Source organism: Lolium perenne, chromosome 3 (genome assembly GCF_019359855.2).
Source record: "Lolium perenne isolate Kyuss_39 chromosome 3, Kyuss_2.0, whole genome shotgun sequence".
Lineage (NCBI taxonomy): Eukaryota > Viridiplantae > Streptophyta > Magnoliopsida > Poales > Poaceae > Lolium > Lolium perenne.
The window spans coordinates 296,484,068-296,506,380 of NC_067246.2; the positions used below are offsets into that span (position 1 = coordinate 296,484,068).

Consider the following 22,313-nt stretch of genomic DNA (forward strand, 5'->3'; position numbering starts at 1 on the left):
AGAGGATTAGAATTTATTTTTTATTTATTATGTAATTTTTAAAATTTATTATGCAATTTTATTTATTATTATGTAATTGGTAACATTTTGAGTTGAATAAAATAATTTTCTTGCATTATTTTGAATGTCTAAAAAAATCGAGTGAAATAACTTAATCTGAAAAAGAAATGGTGATGTGGAGGAGAGAGAAGTGAGAGCTGGCACTATAGGCCGTGCACTGGCACCGTGGGGTGAGAGTGGGGTGAGAGTAGGGCGAAAGTGAGGGTAAAAGCTGACGTGGCGAGGCTATAACAGGTGATGCACTGGCACCTGATACGTCTCAAACGTATCTATAATTTCTTATGTTCCATGCTACTTTTATGATGATACTCACATGTTTTATACACATTTTATGTAATATTTATGCATTTTCCGGCACTAACCTATTGACAAGATGCCGAAGAGCCAGTTGTTGTTTTCTGCTGTTTTTGGTTTCAGAAATCCTACAAAGGAAATATTCTCGGAATTGGACGAAATCAACGTCCAGGATCTTATTTTCCAACGAAGCTTCCAGAAGTCCGAAGAGGATACGAAGTGGGGCCACGAGGTGGCGCCACACTAAGGTGGCGCGGCCAAGGAGGGGCCCGCGCCGCCCTAGTGTGTGGGCCCCTCGTGACGCCTCCAACCCTACCCTTCCTCCTACTTAAAGCCTTCGTCGCGAAAACCCCAGTACCGAGAGCCACGATACGGAAAACCTTCCAGAGACGCCGCCGGCAATCCCATCTCGGGGGATTCAGGAGATCGCCTCCGGCACCCTACCGGAGAGGGGAATTATCTCCCGGAGGACTCTTCATCACCATGATCGCCTCCGGATTGATGTGTGAGTAGTTCACCCCTGGACTATGGGTCCATAGCAGTAGCTAGATGGTTGTCTTCTCCTCATGTGCTATCATTGTTCGATCTTGTGAGCTGCCTATCATGATCAAGATTATCTATTTGTAATGCTACATGTTGCGTTTGTTAGGATCCGATGAATATGGAATACTATGTTATGTTGATTATCAATCTATCATATATGTGTTGTTTATGATCTTGCATGCTCTCTGTTGCTAGTAGAGGCTCTGGCCAAGTTGATACTTGTAACTCCAAGAGGGAGTATTTATGCTCGATAGTGGGTTCATGCCTCCATTTAATCTGGGACTGTGACAGAAAGTTCTAAGGTTGTGGATGTGTTGTTACCACTAGGGATAAAACATCAATGCTTTCTCTAAGGATATTTGTGTTGATTACATTACGCACCATACTTAATGCAATTGTCTGTTGTTTGCAACTTAATACTGGAAGGGGTGCGGATGCTAACCTGAAGGTGGACTTTTTAGGCATAGATGCATGCTGGATAGCGGTCTATGTACTTTATCGTAATGCCCAATTGAATTTCACACTACTCATCATGATATGTATGTGCATTGTTATGCCCTCTTTATTTGTCAATTGCCCAACCGTAATTTATTCACCCAACATGCTTTATCTTATTGGAGAGACACCACTAGTGAACTGTGGACCCCGATCCATTCTTTTACATCGAATACAATCTACTGCAAACATTGTTCTGTACTGTTCTTCGCATACAAATATCATTTTCCACACCATAAATTTAATCCTTTGTTACAGGAAGCCGGTGAGATTGACAACCTCACTGTTAAGTTGGGGCAAAGTATTTGGATTGTGTTGTGCAGGTTCCACGTTAGCGCCGGAATCCCTGGTGTTGCACCGTACTACACTCCGCCACCAACAACCTTCACGTGCTCCTTGACTCCAACTGGTTCGATAACCTTGGTTTCTTACTGAGGGAAAACTTGCTGCTGTACGCATCACACCTTCCTCTTGGGGTTCCCAACGGGCGTGTGATTTACGCGTCATCAAGACAGTTTTTTGGCGCCGTTGCCGGGGAGATCAAGACACGCTGCAAGGGGAGTCTCCCACTTCCAATCTCTTTACTTTGTTTTGTCTTGCTTTACTTTATGTACTGCTTTGTTTGCTTTCTTATGTCAAAATACAAAAAAAATAGTTACTTGCTTTATTTTATTTACTGTCTTGTTTGCGTTCTCCATATTAAAAACACAAAAAAATTAGTTACTTGCATTTACTTTATCTAGTTTGCTTTAGTTACTATTGCTAAAATGGGTACTCCTGAAAATACTAAGTTGTGTGACTTCACTAGCACAAATAATAATGATTTTTTATGCACACCTATTGCTCCACCTGCTACTACAGCAGAATTTTTTGAAATTAAACCTACTTTACTGAATCTTGTTATGAGAGAGCAATTTTCTGGTGTTAGTTCTGATGATGCTGCTGCCCATCTTAATAATTTTGTAGAATTTTGTGAAATGCAAAAGTATAAGGATGTAGATGGTGACATTATAAAATTAAAATTGTTTCCTTTCTCCTTAAGAGGAAGAGCTAAAGACTGGTTGCTATCTTTGCCTAAGAATAGTATTGATTCATGGACTAAATGTAAGGATGCTTTCATTGGTAGATATTATCCTCCTGCTAAAATTATATCTTTGAGAAGTAGCATAATGAATTTTAAGCAATTGGATAATGAGCATGTTGCTCAAGCATGGGAAAGAATGAAATCTTTGGTTAAAAATTGCCCTACCCATGGACTGACTACTTGGATGATCATCCAAACCTTTTATGCAGGACTGAATTTTTCTTCGCGGAACCTATTGGATTCAGCTGCTGGAGGTACTTTTATGTCCATCACTCTAGGCGCCGCAACAAAGTTTCTTGATGATATGATGATTAATTACTCTGAATGGCACACAGAAAGAGCTCCACAAGGTAAGAAGGTAAATTCTGTTGAAGAAACCTCCTCCTTGAGTGATAAGATTGATGCTATTATGTCTATGCTTGTGAATGGTAGATCTAATGTTGATCCTAATAATGTTCCGTTAGCTTCATTGGTTGCTCAAGAAGAGCATGTTGATGTGAACTTCATTAAAAATAATAATTTCAACAACAATGCTTATAGGAATAATTCGGGTAACAACTATAGGCCATATCCTTCTCATAATAGTAATGGTTATGGTAATTCTTATGGTAATTCTTACAACAACAATAGGAGTGTACCCTCTGGTCTTGAAGCCATGCTTAAAGAATTTATTAGTACACAAAATGCTTTTAACAAATCTGTTGAAGAAAAGCTTGGTAAATTTGATATTCTTGCTTCTAAAGTTGATAGTCTTGCTGCTGATGTTGATCTTTTAAAATTGAAAATCATTCCTAATGAAACTAAAGATATTAAGTCATTTGCTACATCAAACGCCATCCAAGTTCGAATTAATGAAAATATTAGATTGATGGCTGAATTGCGTGCTAGGTGGGAAAAAGAAGAAAATGCTAAAGAGAATAATGTAGCTAAAGTTTGGACTATTACCACCACTAGTAATGCTAATGCTTCACATGTTGCTACACCTCCTACTATCAATGGTAAAATAATTGGTGTTGGCAATGTTTCTACTCCTAATGCAAAGCGTGCCAAACTGCCTGAAACTGCTAAAACTGCTGAAACTGCTTGTGATAAAACTGCTGAAATTTTTCAAAATATTGGGGACAATGATCTCATTGCTGTAGATCATAATGGTTTAGATTTTGATGATTGTCACATCTATGAAGTTATAAAGTTCTTACAAAAACTTGCTAGAAGTCCTAATGCTAGTGCTATAAATTTGGCCTTTACAAAACATATTACAAATGCTCTCATAAAAGCTAGAGAAGATAAATTAAAACTTGAAACTTCTATTCCTAGGAAGCTAGAAGATGGTTGGGAGCCCATTATTAAGATGAAGGTCAATGATTTTGATTGTAATGCTTTATGTGATCTTGGTGCAAGTATTTCTGTTATGCCTAAGAAAATCTATATTATGCTTGACTTGCCACCATTGAAAAATTGTTATTTGGATGTTAATCTTGCTGATAATTCTACAAAGAAACCTTTGGGGACGATTGATAATGTTCGCATTACGTTTAACAATAATCTTTTCCCCGTTGATTTTGTTGTCTTAGATATTGAGTGCAATGCATCTTGTCCCATTATTTTGGGAAGACCTTTTCTTCGAACTGTTGGTGCTATTATTGATATGAAGGAAGGTAATATTAAATATCAATTTCCTCTCAAGAAAGGTATGGAACATTTCCCTAGAAAGAGAATGAAGTTACCTTTTGATTCTATTAGTAGAACAAATTATGATGTTGATGCTTCGTCTCTTGATAATACTTGATTCACACTTTCTGCGCCTAGCTGAAAGGCATTAAAGAAAAGCGTTTATGGGAGACAAACCATTATTTTACTACAGTACTTTTGTTTTATATTTGAGTCTTGGAAGTTGTTACTACTGTAGCAACCTCTCCTTATCTTTATTTTATTGCATTGTTGTGCCAAGTAAAGTCTTTGATAGTAAAGATGATACTAGATTTGGATTACTGCGCAGAAACAGATTTCTTGCTGTCACGAATTTGAGTAGTATTCTCTGTAGGTAACTCAGAAAAATCTGCCAATTTACGTGCGTGATCCTCAGATAAGTACGCAACTTTCATTCAATTTGAGCATTTTCATCTGATCAAGTTTAGTGCCCCAGACAAATTCGTCTTTACAGACTGTTCTATTTTGACAGATTCTGCCTTTTATTTCGCATTGCCTGTTTTGCTATGTTTGATGGATTTCTTTGTTCCATTAACTTTCAGTAGCTTTGTGCAATGTCCAGAAGTGTTAAGAATGATTATGTCACTTCTGAATATGTGAATTTTTGATTATGCACTAACCCTCTAATGAGTATGTTTTGAGTTTGGTGTGGAGGAAGTTTTTAAGGATCAAGAGAGGAGGATGATACAATATGATCAAGGAGAGTGAAAACTCTAAGCTTGGGGATGCCCCCGTGGTTCATCCCTGCATATTTCAAGAAGACTCAAGCATCTAAGCTTGGGGATGCCTTGGGCATCCCCTTCTTCATCGACAACTTATCAGGTCACCTCTAGTGAAACTATATTTTTATTCCGTCACATCTTATGTGCTTTACTTGGAGCGTCTTTATGTTTTCATTTTTGTTTGTGCTTGAATAAAATCGGATCCTAGCATTCATTGTGTGGGAGAGAGACACGCTCCGCTGTTGCATATGAACACATATGTTCTTACTTCTTAGCATTATTCTTAATGTTGATGGCGAAGGTTGAAACTGCTTCGTTCATTGTTATATGGTTGGAAACAGAAGATGCTACATGTGGTAATTGGTATAATGTCTTGAATACTTTGATACTTGGCAATTGTTGTGCTCAAATAGATCATGTTTAAGCTCTTGCATCATGTACTTTGCACCTATTAATGAAGAAATACCGTAGAGCTTGTTGACATTTGGTTTGCATGATTGGTCTCTCTAAAGTTTAGATATTTTCTGGTGAGGGTTTGAACAACAAGGAAGACAGTGTAGAGTCTTATAATGCTTGCGATATGTTCTTATGTAAGTTTTGTTGTACCGGTTCATACTTGTGTTTGCTTCAAACAACCATGCTAGCCTAAGCCTTGTATTGAGAGTGATTACTTCTCGTGCATCCAAAATCCTTGAGCCAAAAACTATGCCATTTGTGTCCACCATACCTACCTACTACATGGTATTTCTCTGCCATTCCAAAGTAAATTGCTTGAGTGCTACCTTTAAAATTTCATTCCTTGTCTTTGCAATATATAGCTCATGGGAAAATAGCTTAAAAACTATTGTGGTATTGAATATGTACTTATGTATCTTATTTCTTATAAGTTGCTTGTTGAGCGATAACCATGTTCCTGGGGACGCCATCAACTATTTCACCTTTGTTGAATATCATGTGAGTTGCTATGCATGTTCGTCTTGTCTGAAGTAAGGGTGATTTATCATGATCAAATGGTTTGAGTATTCATATTGTTAGAGAAGAACATTGGACCGCTAACTAAAGCCATGATCCATGGTGGAACTTTCAGTTTGGACAATAATCCTCAATCTCTTATGAGAATATTATCTGTTGTTGAATGCTTATGCATTAAAGAGGAGTCCATTATCTGTTCTCTATGTTGTCCCGGTATGGATGTCTAAGTTGAGAATAATCAAAAGCGAGAAATCCGATGCGAGCTTTCTCCTTAGACCTTTGTATAGGTGGCATAGAGGTACCCCTTTGTGACACTTGGTTGAAACATATGCTATGCAATGATAATCCATGTAAATCCAAGCTAATTAGGACAAGGTGCGGGCACTATTGGTATACTATGCATGAGGCTTGCAACTTATAAGATATCTTATGCATAACACATATGAATTATTACTACCGTTGACAAAATTGTTTCTATGTTTTCAAAATAAAAGCTCTAGCACAAATATAGTAATCCATGATTCCCTCTGCGAAGGGCCATTCTTTTACTTTTATGTTGAGTCAGTTTACCTACTTCTTTCTATCTTAGAAGCAAACACTTGTGTCAACTGTGTGCATTGATTCCTACATATTTGCTTATTTGCATTCATCATATTACTTTGTGTTGACAATTATCCATGAGATAAACATGTTGAAGTTGAAAGCAACCGCTGAAACTTATATCTTCTTTTGTGTTGCTTCAAAACTTTCTACTAAGAATCTATTGCTTTATGAGTTAACTCCTATGCAAGTCTTATTGATGCTTGTCTTGAAAGTACTATTCATGAAAAGTCTTTGTTATATGGTTCAGTTGTTTAATCATTGTCTTTACCATTACTTCGAATCGCTGCATTCATCTCATATTGTTACAATAGAATTGATCAAGATTATGATAGCATGTCACTTCAGAAATTATCTTTGCTATCGTTTACCTACTCGAGGGCGAGTAGGAACTAAGCTTGGGGATGCTTGATACGTCTCAAACGTATCTATAATTTCTTATGTTCCATGCTACTTTTATGATGATACTCACATGTTTTATACACACTTTATATTATATTTATGCATTTTCCGGCACTAACCTATTGACAAGATGCCGAAGAGCCAGTTGTTGTTTTCTGCTGTTTTTGGTTTCAGAAATCCTACAAAGGAAATATTCTCGGAATTGGACGAAATCAACGCCCAGGGTCTTATTTTTCCACGAAGCTTCCAGAAGTCCGAAGAGGATACGAAGTGGGTCCACGAGGTGGCGCCACACTAAAGCGGCGCGGCCAAGGAGGTGCCCGCGCCGCCCTAGTGTGTGGGCCCCTCGTGACGCCTCCAACCCTACCCTTCCGCCTACTTAAAGCCTTCGTCGCAAAAACCCCAGTACCGAAAGCCACGATACGGAAAACCTTCCAGAGACGCCGCCGCCGCCAATCCCATCTCGGGGGATTCAGGAGATCGCCTCTGGCACCCTGCCGGAGAGGGGAATCATCTCCTGGAGGACTCTTCATCACCATGATCGCCTTCGGATTGATGTGTGAGTAGTTCACCCCTGGACTATGGGTCCATAGCAGTAGCTAGATGGTTGTCTTCTCCTCATGTGCTATCATTGTTCGATCTTGTGAGCTGCCTATCATGATCAAGATCATCTATTTGTAATGCTACATGTTGCGTTTGTTGGGATCCGATGAATATGGAATACTATGTTATGTTGATTATCAATCTATCATATATGTGTTGTTTATGATCTTGCATGCTCTTCGTTGCTAGTAGAGGCTCTGGCCAAGTTGATACTTGTAACTCCAAGAGGGAGTATTTATGCTCGATAGTGGGTTCATGCCTCCATTTAATCTGGGACAGTGACAGAAAGTTCTAAGGTTGTGGATGTGCTGTTGCCACTAGAGATAAAACATCAATGCTTTTTCTAAGGATATTTGTGTTGATTACATTACGCGCCATACTTAATGCAATTGTCTGTTGTTTGCAACTTAATACTGGAAGGGGTGCGGATGCTAACCTGAAGGTGGACTTTTTAGGCATAGATGCATGCTGGATAGCGGTCTATATACTTTGTCGTAATGCCCAATTGAATTTCACACTACTCATCATGATATGTATGTGCATTGTTATGCCCTCTTTATTTGTCAATTGCCCAACTGTAATTTGTTCACCCAACATGCTTTATCTTATTGGAGAGACACCACTAGTGAACTGTGGACCCTGGTCCATTCTTTTACATCGAATACAATCTACTGCAAACATTGTTCTTTACTGTTCTTCGCATACAAACATCATTTTCCACACCATACATTTAATCCTTTGTTACAGCAAGCCGGTGAGATTGATAACCTCACTGTTAAGTTGGGGCAAAGTATTTGGATTGTGTTGTGCAGGTTCCACGTTGGCGCCGGAATTCCTGGTGTTGCGCCGCACTACACTCCGTCACCAACAACCTTCACGTGCTCCTTGACTCCTACTGGTTCGATAACCTTGGTTTCTTACTGAGGGAAAACTTGCTGCTGTACGCATCACACCTTTCTCTTGGGGTTCCCAACGGGCGTGTGCTTTACGCGTCATCAGCACCAGCCTTATGCAGTTGTGTCTCCGGCCTACACACATGCATGGTTAGCTTGACTCACTCACATCATTTGTTGCTTCTTTTTGGCTTCGCAATTCATGTGACTATTTGCTTCGGTTAACAATTCCCTTTTTTCCCTTCTTTATTTTTTATTTTTTGTTGTTACTTTTGTATAAAATACATACGTGGTATTATTTAGGCTAACATTTTTGTGTTTTTTTAAAATTCCCTTTTTTGTTATTTTGGTACGCTAATTCATTTTTATTTGGGTTAACTTTTATAATTTTATTTTTCGTGCTAGTTGTTTTGTAGGGGAGAAATAACGGGTGGGGAGATAACTTGCAACTCAAATAAACTACCACTTGCTACTCAAATATAGTACATTTTTTTATCAAGGCATATTTTTGGAAAATAATGGACATAGGGTTGATAAGTTGTGAGCTAAAAAGACGTCAAACTATTCTATATGAAATTAGCTTTTCACGTCGTTAAACTTTCCATATTTTACTGTTGATAAATAAAGGCTAGAGGGTTCATAAATTGTAAGATAAAAAAATTCATCAAAATATTCAAAATAAAATTAGCTTTTCGGATCGTAACTCTACACATTAATCATTGGTAAATAACGTCCATAGAGTCGATAACTTGTTAGTTAAAAAGTTCTCCAAAATATTCTTAATGCTTTTAACTTTTAGGTTTGACAACTTTTCACATTTACTGTTGATAAATAACGCCATGGAGTGCTAGGGTTGGGCATTGGGGATGTAGCTAGAGTTATGTAAGGGGGTGGATGTGCCAACACCCCATTTTATACGCTGAAATCAGCCGAGGGGGCGGTGGCCCGCATTAAGGCCGACACCCATAGCTAGGCCTGGTGAACTTGCATCGCTGCGTGGCCATTAATTTCACTTGGAAGATGCGTAAGTGATGCCGCCCCACTAACACTGCCGCACCGTGCAGAAGACGATCTGCCACGCGTTGCGTCCAAGCAGACGCATTCAAGACCCAATAAATTTGGACCGCGTTTACGTTTCGGTGGACCATCCAATCACTATGTGTCAGATGGTTGAGTTAAGAGCAAATCTAAATTTTAACCGTGTTTTTTTGTCATGAAGACGAGGCAATAAAACACCTTTTTTCTTTCAGTGTGGATTTGCTAGGTTTATATGGTCAATCATTTAGATCGATTCTATCTTATATTCGCCACGAAGCATCGCGCATATTTTTTGGCAATTGGCTAAACGGAGCGGATTCTAGGTTTAAGTTACTTATTAGGGGTGGGAGTGTTTGCCGTCTTATGGTCGCTATGGGTATGTATGAATGACAAGGTTTTTCATGATAAAAAATCTTATGTTATGCAGGTCATATATCGGTGTATGGATTTGCTCCGTTCGTGGCCGTCGCTTGAGCACACGGTGGATCGCGACCTCTTGAGGAGGTATCTACACTGTTGGAGGATATGACGAATGACTTTATTTTTCAACTAGGTGGCTGCATAGTCGCAGAATAACAGCTCCTCATGTCTAGATTTTATCTTTTGTCGTCGGAACCCATTTGTGTTATGCGAAGACTGAGTGTAATATTTTTTTTTAAAAAAGTAATAAAGCGTTTTTTTAAAAAAATTAAGTTTTAACTGTACTAACGCAAATAATTTTGCGTCTGTTCAGGTCAAGCCTCCAAAGACGACCAACCGCGTACTCGTGTCTCTGACGGGCGTGCACTTAAAAGACGCATATACTCCGCATGTGCTGCAAACCATGCTTTAATCAAGGTTGCGCTGTACGCGCACCGCCCAATGGCCCGCCACCAGATGCGTCGCCGATCATCTCTTCCAATATTTCCATATTGCGGAGGGAATGTTTCCAAAAGTTCTTAATTCCCGGTTGGAAATTTCCAATCGAGTTCTGAACCCCAAGTTGAAAGCTGCACTTCAGACCCGTTTTCCCTGCCGATCTTCCTCTTTCAAAGTCAGGCGCCTTTTCCCTGACGATTTCTACTACTCCGTATAATACTCGCTGTTCCAGAGCTTTCCGGTGTTTCTTTTTGACGGGCCTTTCCGCCGTTGTTTGACCGGCAAGTGAGAGGAAGAGGGGTTGTAGGGAACGAGATAGGTTTTGTTTTTTTGCGGGGAGGGAACGAGATAGGTTAAATTAAACCGTCCTTAAACTATTTATATATTTATTTATTATGCATGTTGGGTAGGTGAGGCAGTCTCCCCCAACCCACCCCAACACCCAGACACCCAGCAACCCACTGTCCATGAACTTTTTTGATGCATCTGAGTCAACTCCTGAAATTGAACAAATGAGTGAGCCTTGCTGCTGAAGAACCTCTCAGATCAGCAAGTTTGCTCGACCGCAGGCGTCAAGAATCACTCGTACTACCGAGGAACAGGTACACCCGTTGCTTCATCATCATGACCTATTTAGTTATGGGATTGTGTTCCTTTGTTCCCCATCACTGTTTTTCACCATGGTGCTGCCGGAAATATTTTTGGGATATTTAGAATGGCTCTTGCCTTGGACTAGAATAATAAGTATGCTTCGAGGAATTTTAGCTTCAGGATCATTCCAAGGATATGTTTGTGGATGAGAAGTACTAGAAGACACCCAAACGACCAGCTTCTCCGAGGGAGGCACGTCAGGACAGGGGCAGCTCCTCACGTTTTGCGGGTTGAAACTATCTCGGGGATATTTAGAATGGGATTGTGTTCTTTTGTTGTCCATCGCTATTTTTCACCATGGTGCTGGCCGAAATATCTCGGGATATTTAGAATGGCTCTTTGCCTTAGACTAGAATTATAAGTATTCTTCGAGGAATTTGGCTTCAGGATTTGGGGATGAGAAGTAGAAGACACCCAAATGACAGGGCAGCTCCTCAAATTTTGCGGGTTGAAACTTGAAAGCATGGATATGCCACCATGATAGGTGTTAATAGCACACAGGTGTGTAACAATCAAAATCATGATTCCCTGCCTCCTAATTCGTGTCACATCCGCCCCATCTCAGCAAGAGCGGAAATTTGTCTCTCTGCCACAATAATTGCTCTAATGCTATATTTTCTGATAATGCTAACCTTTTGTGTTTTTGCATCAAGGTCTAGTATATCCTAATTGTAAGGATATGCATCCAAAAACGTAGGTCGTCTTTGATATCAGCATTTTCTGTATGAACACCAATTCACCTTCTCTTTTTCAAAATAAAAATACTCGCAATCAAAGTTGTCTTTAGTTGGAGAAATAACATCCCCCCTCACAAAACATAACTGTTGGTTTCTACTTTCTAGTAAGCATGCTGATATTAGTTACATTCTGACGCAGGCAAGGCACACCTCTCCTTATTTTACGAATTTGATCTTGATTTATAGTTTGTATATGGATTACCAAGGGAACAAAGTAAGGGATTTCCTGCATGCTAATGGAAATGTGGTGCTCGAAAGAGTGGATAACAACTCTGATCTAAGATCTTTCACTCAAAAAGAGATAGAAGACATCACTGATGGGTATTGCACCGTCCTGGGAGAAGGGGGTTTTGGCAAGGTTTACAAAGGAAAACTAGATTACCATCGTCCAGTCGCAGTGAAGAGATACAAAAATGGAACCAATAAAAAAGAGTTCGCCAAGGAAGTGATAGTGCATTCCCAGATAAATCACAAGAATGTTGTCAGACTGTTAGGTTGCTGCACGGAGGAAAATGCGCTTATGATTGTTATGGAGTTTGTATGCAATGGAAACCTCGAGAGCATCCTCCATTGCAGCAATGCTAATGGTCCTGCTGCGTTCCCTTTGGACAAACGTTTGGACATCGCTATTGAGTCCGCTGAAGTATTATCATGCATGCATTCAATGTATAGTCCTGTTCTTCATGGTGACATCAAACCTGCTAATATACTTCTGGACGAGAATCTTCGGCCAAAGATATCGGATTTTGGGATAGCAAGATTGCTTGCTGCTGAAGAGAATCAATATACCAGATCTGTCATTGGCTGTATAGGTTACGTTGACCCTTTGTTCTGTCAGAGTGGGATCCTAACTCCAAAGAGTGATGTATACAGTTTTGGAGTTGTTTTACTGGAAATCATCACGCGAAAGAAAGCTGTGGATGGGAATATTATCCTAGCTCAGAGTTTCGCCGAAGCCCTGAGGAAAGGGAAAAAAGTGAGACAAATGTTTGATGTGGAAATCGCAAATGATAGAAAGAACATGAAATTGCTTGACGATATCGCAAAACTAGCAGCTGAATGCTTGAAACTGGAGGAAAAAATGCGCCCAGAAATGGTTGAAGTAGCTGACAGACTTAGAACAGTTAGAAAAGCTTTCCATCAGCGCAAGGGCAGAAATTCTACAGGTAATAAAGCATTTGTGTTGTCCTTTTCGATTGGCATGGAAGTTATATGATTCATCTCTTCTTCAGTTAATGTTAAGTTTATCTCACTAGTTGTCATCGACATTATAATAGTTCCTCTGTTTTGTTTCTGAGCACACCATAAGTTATTCTCTGCTCCAACCATCGATCCCACATAACCTGGCTTACTCTCGTGCAGCCCAACCAACCAGCATAAAAATTGCTACCATGGGCGGAACATAAAATTACTCATTCTTCCCCCTTCCTTAAAATATCGCTAATAAAAGTAAAAATCGCACACGATTGAATCAAATTGCACAATTATTATTGCAGAATATTAAGAAATAAATACTGGGACAATCTTGCATGCCATAAACGTGTTTTGTATTCTCATTACTCTTGCACTACAAGGTATCTTACTGGTGGTGTCACTACAGGAACTGGTCGATAAATATTCATTGTGCTAAATAGCACAACTAGTAATCGAAATGTTCTTGGCAGCTTCTCATATTTAATTTTTATTTCGTTTCCCGCTAATGCAGGTACCAACTCTGGACTTACGAGAAGTGTAAAGGCAGACAATACTCTACCACTTGTGGTGTCGACCATTTCCATGGATGAACTGAAAGAAATAACCAATAACTTTAGCAATCGTGCTCTAATAGGAGAGGGCTCATCGAGTGAAGTGTTCTTCGGAGTGCTGAAAGATGGACATATATCCGCAATCAAGAAGCTTCATCCTACTAAAGAAATTATTTTGGAGGTCTCTGCGTGCCCTTCCTTTTTCATCATTCAAGTCAAATTTCTTACTCGGCACAACACGGGCTTGCCTTCTAACTAGCGCCCTTCAGCTGCAGGTTCCGGTGGTCTCAAGATTCAAACATACGAACGTTACTCAACTTCTCAGATACTGTGATGAAGGAGGCAACCGTGTTCTTGCTTACGAGTACACATCCAGGGGGTCTTTGCACGATATTCTCCATGGTGAGTTTTTTTTTAAATCTGTTCTTCATAGGGTGTTGTTTCACATGATGGACCAATCCGAAGATCTCGCTGCCACTAATGGTGGATAGAATATCCTTGTTGTGTCATCTAACTCTGTAGAGACCTACACAAACATGTCGCAATTCTCCACATGTTGTATAGATGACCACGCATGAAGCAAAGTTATGCACCGTAGATAACCTGCATAAGAGAAGGATTTCATAATTAATTTTTTTCATTTTTTACATAGACAAACCATCCAAATTACGTCAGGCGCTCCCACCCTAATAAGAAATTTAAATCCATGATCCGCACCGTTTAGTCAATTGTTAAATATATTAGCAACGTTACGCAATGGGTACATGGTAGAACCTACTTGGATGACTGCAAATTTGCACCAAAGAATATGTGTTTAACACTCTGGCCGTGATGATAAAATACACACTTTGTAATTTCATGCCAATTATGTTTTATAAGATTGTCTTTGATGATGATTACTCATATACAAAGATAACATGCAGAATCTTAGTCTTTAATAGAATCTTCAATTTTCATTTTTTTTTGTTATTGTCAACTGGAATCTCTGACAAGATTAGTGCTCTACACGTGGAGTCTATAGAAAATTTACCACTCATGTAGATTCCATTGTAATCCATGAGTGTCTTGGATCAATTGGACCAAAGTCCAACGTTGTAGCAAAGCATTCTACGATGCAAGCCTAGGCCAACAAGGTATCTTCTGAACGTCACATTTGGTGTGGAGGACTCCAGCACATTGGCTATTATAACACTCTTGAGACAAAAAATGTTGTGCATAGTTAGATATTATTCTTGGAGTACAGTATTACCCAACCACTTATTCTCCTGGAACCAATTTTCGAGCCATCCTTAATGATGAGTGAACCATATGCGAACACATACACACACACACGACACACTGCTGGGCTTGCAATTCCCTTCCTCAGCGACAGGATATTTTCTTCAGGAGCCTCGCGCGACCATGGCCGCGTCCAGGGACGGCGGCGCTCCGCCTCGCTGATCTCCCAGCTCCGGCCTCCTCTGCGTCCACCCCGGCCAGATCCGGAGTCCTCTCGGCCCCCTCTTTCCGCCCATCTCGGAGTCCGGGGCCGCCGTCACCAGGGTCGTCGCAGAGCTCGACATGTGACGGGCTCCGGTTCCACCGCGCACGCCGGCCGCCGCGTGCCGCCTCCGTCCTCCGTCCGTGGATTCCTCGCGTGGTCAGCCCGGCCACGCTGCTGACGCCCAGCTCCAGCGGCGTTCCCCCGGCCGACAGTCCGGCACCTTCGCCTGCGCATCGGGGCTGCCGCGCGCCATCTCCCGGCAAGCTCCCCTGCGCACTCCGGCTCCTCCGCGCTCCGCCTCGAACCACATCGTCGCCCTGCCTCTTCAGGCGAGATGGGCTCGCCCATGCCCCCCCCCCCCCCCCCTCGCTCGTCGCGGCTGCCTCCAGCTGGGAGGTTTCGCAAGGAGAACAGAGGAGTGGTCGCCCCCAAGCCTGCGACGACAGCCGCTCTTGGCCCAACGCTCTGCGTCAACGCTGCCTCGAGTTCTAAGGCCCGTCCCGTGGCTGCGTTGGCGGTGGGGGTGGACACTCCAGCGTCGTCCGCCGCCCCTGCTCTGGCTGCAACAACACTGCTGGCAGAAGTTCATGTGCCGCCTCCACGTTCGAACGTCGACAAGCTCGTCCCCTTGTCTTCCATACAAGAGCAGCGCCCCCAGCACCTCACCGCGCCGCGCCCTTTTCGTGGTCCTCTGCTGTTGATGACGATGACTTCGATGATGAGCAAGAGCTCTTGGCCCCCTGCACGCCTGTAGAACGATAGGGAGGGAGAGAGATTGGCGGAATATGATGGATGTATTATTGAGCCTCATGGGCGAGTATATATAGGCGTACAGAGATCATCTTGGAATGCAAGACAAGACACAAGATCTATCTCTATCCTAGACTACCTAAACCGTACGTATACCAAATATATATCTCTAACACTCCCCCGCAGTCGTAGCGGTAGTGACGTGAACAACAGTAGCGTCGCGGACGGTCAGACTGGAGATAAACCGAAGTGGACCCCAGAAGGCTGACACTCCCCCGCAGTCGTAGCGGGAGCGTCGTGGACGGAGTTGCGTCGCGGCAGCTTGGACTGGAGAGGAGGCTGGTGAGGCGCAAGCGAGGTGGTAGCCCTTTATGCCGATGTCGAGGTAGCCGAGAGCGTGGGTGCTGCAGCCTTGGTCGAGGGAGCCGCGCGAGGAATTGCCGTGGTCGATGTAGCCGCAAGCGCGTAGTGCGCGAGGAGAGTGACGGAGACGCGTCGAGGCAGTCGTGGAGGTTGCTGATGCCGAAGTCGATGCAGTCCGAGCCGTCGAGGACGAGGTGCGGCCCTAGTTTTGCCAGAACCAGGCGCACGTCGGGGACGAAGGCATACTTCGGTTTTGCCAGAACCGAGTACACAGAGACGACGTCGGCGACGCGGTCGAGGCACTCGTAGACGCGATGCCGAAGACGACGTTGTCGACGCCGATGAAGACGACACGTCCGGCGCGAGTTTGCCGTGACTCGGGGAACGTGTCGGGGACGAAGGCACTTCCGGTGTTGCCGATGCGGGCATGCGAGGGGCAGGGACCATCATGAACTTGTCACCATGTCAGAGGGACTAGCAGAGGAGGCCTCCGGAAGCGTCGCGGTCGCAGATCGACGGAGAGATGCCGACGCTGCCCGCGGTTCTCGGAGTAGAGTAGCAGGTGGTGTAGACGGGGACGAGGCGATGACACGGGCGACAAAGTCGAGACGGTTGGAGACGTAGAAGGCGGCTAACCCAGCGGTGACCAGGGGTGGTCATGCTGGACGCCTAGACGGGAGTTGCGGTGGTCGGCGAGCCCAGCGCGACCTGAAGTGGCTGGCGAGCCCAGCGGCGACCTGGGGTGGGGGCGCGGCGGCGGTACACGAAGTAGGCGAGGAAGACCCAGCGGCGTGACGAAGACCATGCGCGGATGGAGGCGACCCACGCCGAAGGGGCGGCGTTGTGGTGGCCTCGGACGTCGATGCGCGGGGGACGGCGAAGGTGATCGCGTGCGGTGACGCCACGGCCTGAGGGGCCGGCGTAGCTGCAGGGCGCGAGTCGGTGCAGCGGCGGACGCCACTGGGCGACGTACGCGCCTCAGAAGGCGCGTTGTTGGCTAGCAGCGTGGACCAAAGGCGGCGGCGCTGCGACCCGAAGGGGCGACGCAGCGGCAACCCGATGCTCGATCGGTGGTAGGCGCGTGCTTGGGGACGTGCTTGGCGTTGACGTGCGCGGGGTCGGTTGATCAGACCGACGGCGGCACGATACGCGCCATGGCGTGGACGACGCGCAGATCGGAGTCGATGGCGGCGTTGTCGATGTAGTCCCGGGCGATGACGGCGAAGACGGACCAGCGATGGAGACCGCGCAGCGAGACGACTGTGGCGTCGCACGTAGGGGCGCCCCGTGTGCGGCGCATGCGGCTGTGCCGTGTGGTTGATGGCCGGTGCAGGTCGATGCCGTTGTCGGAGTAGAGGCGCAAGTGGACGACGGCGATGGGCGACTCAATCCGATCTATGATCGGTAAACCAAAAAAAAAAGAGAGAATTCCTTATTTGGCCTGGGCTGAAGTTTGCCTTCCTTTCTTGGCCCTGACAAAAAATTTCTTCCTTTTATGACAAGTAAAGTTTGGTTGGTTCCTTATTTGGCCCTCTAGTACAACTCAAGCACTAACAGTGTTAAGTACATGTCTAAGATGACACTTTTGCCCCTGCTGCAACATTTGATCAGATTTTAAGAAATTCGAAATTTTGACAGAACTTCCCTATAACTAGATGCCATAAACAGTTCATATATATATATAATGTTAAACACAACATGTACCAGTTCTAAAACTATAGAAATCCTTAGATATCACCACCAGGGGACACATGCATCACACGGCATGGTCACATACATGATGTCAAGTTCACAAAAAATGTCACATGGTCACATACATGATGTCAAGTTCACAAAAAATGTCACATGGTCACATAATTGATGCCAAGTTCACAAAAGATGGCACAGAACAAGTGCACACATTACAAGTTCCATACAAACGGCTCCACATTTCAGAATCACAAGCTTAGCCTTCTTTTGCTTCTTGTGCTCATTGCAGGGCTTGTACTGTTAATTCTTTTGCTTCTTGTACCCATTGCTGGGCTGTCAAATGGCACCAGAATTTTTGTAACATGCTCTTTCTTATTTTGCTCGATGGAAAGCGGCACAAGTTGATTTGAGCATGTTTCTGATCTGTAGTTATACATGTGCAACATTGGTCATTTGAGAGCAATTATAGGGCTGGAAAGTGTAAATTAAATAGAACCAATACCTCTTTGATCCTCCAGATTCATATTTACCCTTTTTCCCCTTGTTGCTACTTGTGCCCTCCAAGCTTTTCCTATGCAGAGAAGAAAGCATGTAGTATAGCAACATGTTTTACTGTAAACTAATTTAAATTTTCAGAAGTAGTTGCAATTACCTTTTTGATGTAGAAGCACTAGATTTTGCTTCTTTTCCCTTTTTCTTTGTTGTAGTTTCCAAGCTAAGGCTACTGTGAGAATAAGCTACTTAGAATTCAAACTCAGAATTCATGTAATAATTAGTGCAAGTGTAGAAATGCTAACCTTGGTGGGAAACACATCCTTGTTGGTGCTCCATCGTCGCACGGCACAATGGATGATTCAGCTGTTTTGATGGTCGTTTTCTTCCTCTTTGGTGGTTCTCTAAATCAGCAACAAGAAAATTAATTTACAAAATATAGCGTTGTTTAGAAATATATAATAATGCAAGAACATGAAATAAATATCAATCATTTTTACCTAACAGCCATCATTGCAGCAATGTCATCCGGGTTGCCCTTCTTACAATTGTGCCAATGATGCCCATAATCCTTGCAAATAGGGCACAAATGTTTGCCTCTTTTACTTTTCTTGTCGCCGCAACCTTTGTACCTCTCAGTTTTAGGCCTACCAGCTGTAGCCTTTAGTAATGGTGGATGCATGAAGAATCCATGGTCAGATTTAGGCCACTGACTCTTGTCGGGCATAGCAGGGATTAATTGGGCATAAGCTGCTCTAAATGTGTCAACGGAGTAATATGAGTCGACATAGTTCTTTATGTGTGCATCACTTAGTGATGTGATGAAGGCAAGAGCATGTTTGCAAGGAAGACCAGAAACTTGCCATTGTCTGCAAGAACATGTCCTCTCTTGCAAGTTGACAACAAACCTAAAACCACCACCTCCCAATGCAGTCACTTCAGCCAATATTTCTGAGCTTTCTACCACCTCCAAGTTTAATTCTCTAGTCATTGCATTTAGCCTTTTCATGAGGTGAGGCAGAACCAAAGCATCTAACTTCTTTGCTACTTTTCTTCTTCGGTTCCACATTATCATAATAAGCTGTCTTGCCTTGTCCATGAAATCATCTAAGTTCAATGATTTGTAGTGCTTAATCCAATTATTAAAGCACTCCGCCAAGTTGTTGGTTACATAGTCCACCTTGCACAAGGTAGAAAATTGACTCCTGGACCACAACCTATTGTGCCACTTCCTTATATATGCAGTTGCGGCTGGCTTTACTTCCTCCATTGCAACCCAATGTTTGTCGAATACATACGGGTTCCATGAGTATGCAGCAGCCCAAAGGTGGTCATCAAACACCTTCCCATGAAACTTCTTCTTGAAGTTGCTCACCAAGTGAAACATACATTCTCGATGTTCTGCCTCCGGGAACACTTCCTTCACCCCAGTCATCACTGCCTGCCCAGCATCAGTGCATATGGCTAAACCTAGAGGTGATCCTATGGCCTGTCTAAGCAGCTGCATGAACCAGGTCCAGTTCTCATTAGTTTCGGAGTCAAAAACTCCAAAACAGACCGGATACATCCAATTATGGCCATCAACAGCAGTAGCACTAGCTAGCTGCCCCTTGAACTGCCGAGTCCAAGAAGGTGTCGTCCACCGCCAAGTATGGTCTACTGACCAACACGGAACCCCTCTATGCAAGGTTTAAAAGCAACAAATATTCTTCTAAACCTGATGTTACCATTTATAGTATGATGATCGATCTGCACTATGCTACCGGGGCAACAACTTTCAACTTGTGATTTAAATCTATACAAATTATTGAAGCTGCTATCCCAGTCACCATATAGTTGTTTCAAAGCTAGCAGCTTACCCATATAGACTCTTTTGTAGTGAATTTTGATCTTGTAGTGTTCTTTAAGCTTCTTTCGCAATTCATCTGCACCGAGAGTTGCATCTTCAATGAGCCAGTCCTTCACCTTCTCACATATCCAGTGCTTAGTTGCATTTTTCACCTTCTTTTGGTTTTTTGTACTGGAACAATCATGATCAAAAGGATTTGTTTTCACCTGCAAAATCAGAATATAAGTAATTAGCTACAAGATCAGAATGTAAGTAATTAGATACGTAGCAAAAAGATAAGTTCAAAACTTACCACTACAGTACACAAATCATCTGTTGTGGATGCATGTATCCTCCATGGACAATTATCTTCATCTTTTCTTTTACAATGGGCTGTGAACCTATGTGGTGCACTCTTCTCTGTGTTAAACTCGAAATCACGCTTGACCGCATGTTGACGAATGGCCAACTTAAACTCATTCATATTAGGATATGTTGATCCTACGGTCATTGGAGGGTCTTCTCTATCGTACTCAACATTTGGTGCATGGTTTGGCTCCTGTACCTCCTCATCCTCCTCTACTTCACTCTCATCCTCACTCTCATCCACACTCACATCCTCAGGAAAATAGTTTCTGTCCTTCTCTTTATCAGCAAATAGAACCACATTTAAAGGAATAGGTTCTTTATCTGAATACATGTTCTCTTCTTCATCAATACCAACATGCTCATTCTCGGGTAATGGGTTCCGAAGGTAACTATCCTCATCTTGTGATGTCTTGCTGTTCGGTTGGACATACTTAGTGATTGGCGTATATGGTTCAGAGGGATCACAATATTGAATGAACATTTGAACAGACTTTGTCTCCGAGTGTTTCTCAAACATTGTCATCAATTCTTGATCAGATTTTATTTCTGGAAATGTGTTCAGAACCTCATCATAGTATTGAAGATGTGGAACTTCCAAATATCCAGGTGCATACTCCTCTACGATTGATGCCACCAAATCATTATAGTTCGTTAAATCTGAGTCAATAATCTTCTGAAAACAGAAACAACTGATATCTTTTCTAGCTATTTTGGGGTTGCCAAGCAATCTTATTATCAAACAAAAAGTAGAATTGGGATCCATCCTGTGAATGAAATAAGAGAGAGATGCATCCATAAGCACTACTACTAACAAGCAAGCAACAATTTTTGCATTGGAGAAACAAGATCATGAGACATACCCTTCCACAGCGCGCGCATCTTGGCCTCGAACTCCTCCGCGGCCTCGCGCCGCCGGCACGCGCGCTCCGACTCCAGCTGGAGCTCCACGCGCTTGAGCCTCCACGCCGCCTCCTTCCGGTGCGCCGCCCACGCGTGGTGCCCCTCGTCCAGCTCCCGGCAGCACTCGGCCAGCTCCGCCAGAGGAGGGGGAGGACCTTCGGCCATCATACGCTTCGGCCGCCATGCCCGGCTCTCCATCCGCCGCTCCCTCGGCCTCCGCCTGCAGAGCCCCACTGGAGCCGCCTACTTCTCCCATGGCTAAGCCCCTGCCGCCGCGCCGCCGTTGCTTCGCCGCGAGACGAGCCGCTGCAGCCGCTTCTAGGGTTAGCCGCCGCCGGGGTCGGGGGTCGAGGTCGGGTAGGCCGGGGGCGAGGTCGGGGCCGGCCGCGGTGGGCTTGGGAGGGGGCGCCGGGGATGGGGACGGGGGCGCCGGGCTTGGGGACGGGGGCGCCGGGGATGGGGCGCCGGGGTTGGGGCGCCGGGGTCGCTGACCTGCGAGCACGCGTTCGGGAAGAGTCGGTTTTTGGTCCTCTTTTTTTTCTCTTTTCTCATAAATCACTTAGGGGTATAAAAGTCCAGATGCAAAATATTTAACGGGAGCAGCTAACAGAAGTAACGGGAGGGCCAAGTAAGGAACTAACCAAACTTTGTCTGTCAAAAAGGGAAGAATTTTTTTGCCAGGGCCAAGAAAGGAAGACAAACTTCAGCCAGGGCCAAGAAAGGAAGACAAACTTTGTCGAGGCAGTCGTAGAGGCGATGCCGAAGAAGACGTTGTCGAAGCCGATGAAGACGAGACGTCCGGCGCGAGTTTGCCAGACTCGGGAACGTGTCGGGGACGAAGGCACTTCCGGTGTTGCCAGTACCGGGCATGCGAGGGGCAGGGACCATCATGAACTTGTCACCATGTCAGAGGGACTAGCAGAGGAGGCCTCCGGAAGCGTCGCGGTCGCAGATCGACGGAGAGATGCCGACGCTGCCCGCGGTTCTCGGAGTAGAGTAGCAGGTGGTGTAGACGGGGACGAGGCGATGACA

The 22,313-nt window shown here is 43.8% G+C and overlaps 3 protein-coding genes across 3 annotated transcripts in view; 1 reads left to right on the forward strand and 2 right to left on the reverse strand.

Moving 5' to 3' along the window:
• Positions 1–10,511: 10,511 nt before the first annotated feature.
• LOC127345082 (uncharacterized) overlaps positions 10,512–22,313 on the forward strand; it is a 29,098-nt gene continuing 17,296 nt past the window's right edge. The window contains exons 1-4 of the mRNA XM_051371496.2: positions 10,512–10,876; positions 11,802–12,828; positions 13,368–13,588; positions 13,683–13,809. Coding sequence (XP_051227456.1) covers positions 11,856–12,828; positions 13,368–13,588; positions 13,683–13,809 — 1,321 coding nt within the window. The 5' untranslated portion in view covers positions 10,512–10,876; positions 11,802–11,855. The remainder of the gene's footprint in view (positions 10,877–11,801; positions 12,829–13,367; positions 13,589–13,682; positions 13,810–22,313) is intronic.
• On the reverse strand, positions 17,596–19,803 carry LOC127345084 (uncharacterized). The gene is made up of 5 exons (XM_051371505.2): positions 18,685–19,803; positions 18,490–18,588; positions 18,345–18,416; positions 18,195–18,263; positions 17,596–18,115 (listed from the first exon to the last, which is right to left on the reverse strand). Exons 1-5 carry the CDS (start codon positions 19,749–19,751, stop codon positions 17,941–17,943), a joined length of 1,482 nt encoding a protein of 493 aa, XP_051227465.2. The 5' UTR covers positions 19,752–19,803; the 3' UTR covers positions 17,596–17,940.
• LOC127345086 (uncharacterized) lies at positions 19,841–21,801 on the reverse strand. Its single transcript, XM_051371513.2, has 3 exons — positions 21,242–21,801; positions 20,326–21,145; positions 19,841–20,239 (listed from the first exon to the last, which is right to left on the reverse strand). Exons 1-3 carry the CDS (start codon positions 21,535–21,537, stop codon positions 19,841–19,843), a joined length of 1,515 nt encoding a protein of 504 aa, XP_051227473.2. The 5' UTR covers positions 21,538–21,801.

Bases quoted from the DNA above. Each gene is read 5' to 3' on its own strand.
- LOC127345086 (XM_051371513.2), bottom strand. From the start codon at position 21,537: ATGGGAGAAGTAGGCGGCTCCAGTGGGGCTCTGCAGGCGGAGGCCGAG. The intron at 21,146-21,241 runs GTATGTCTCATG...TTTCATTCACAG, and splicing joins GATGCGCGCGCTGTGGAAGG to GATGGATCCCAATTCTACTT. The intron at 20,240-20,325 runs GTAAGTTTTGAA...CTGATTTTGCAG, and splicing joins ATGATTTGTGTACTGTAGTG to GTGAAAACAAATCCTTTTGA.
- LOC127345084 (XM_051371505.2), bottom strand. From the start codon at position 19,751: ATGTATCCGGTCTGTTTTGGAGTTTTTGACTCCGAAACTAATGAGAAC. The intron at 18,417-18,489 runs GTTAGCATTTCT...TTATTCTCACAG, and splicing joins AGGATGTGTTTCCCACCAAG to TAGCCTTAGCTTGGAAACTA. The intron at 18,264-18,344 runs GTAATTGCAACT...TTCTCTGCATAG, and splicing joins AGTGCTTCTACATCAAAAAG to GAAAAGCTTGGAGGGCACAA.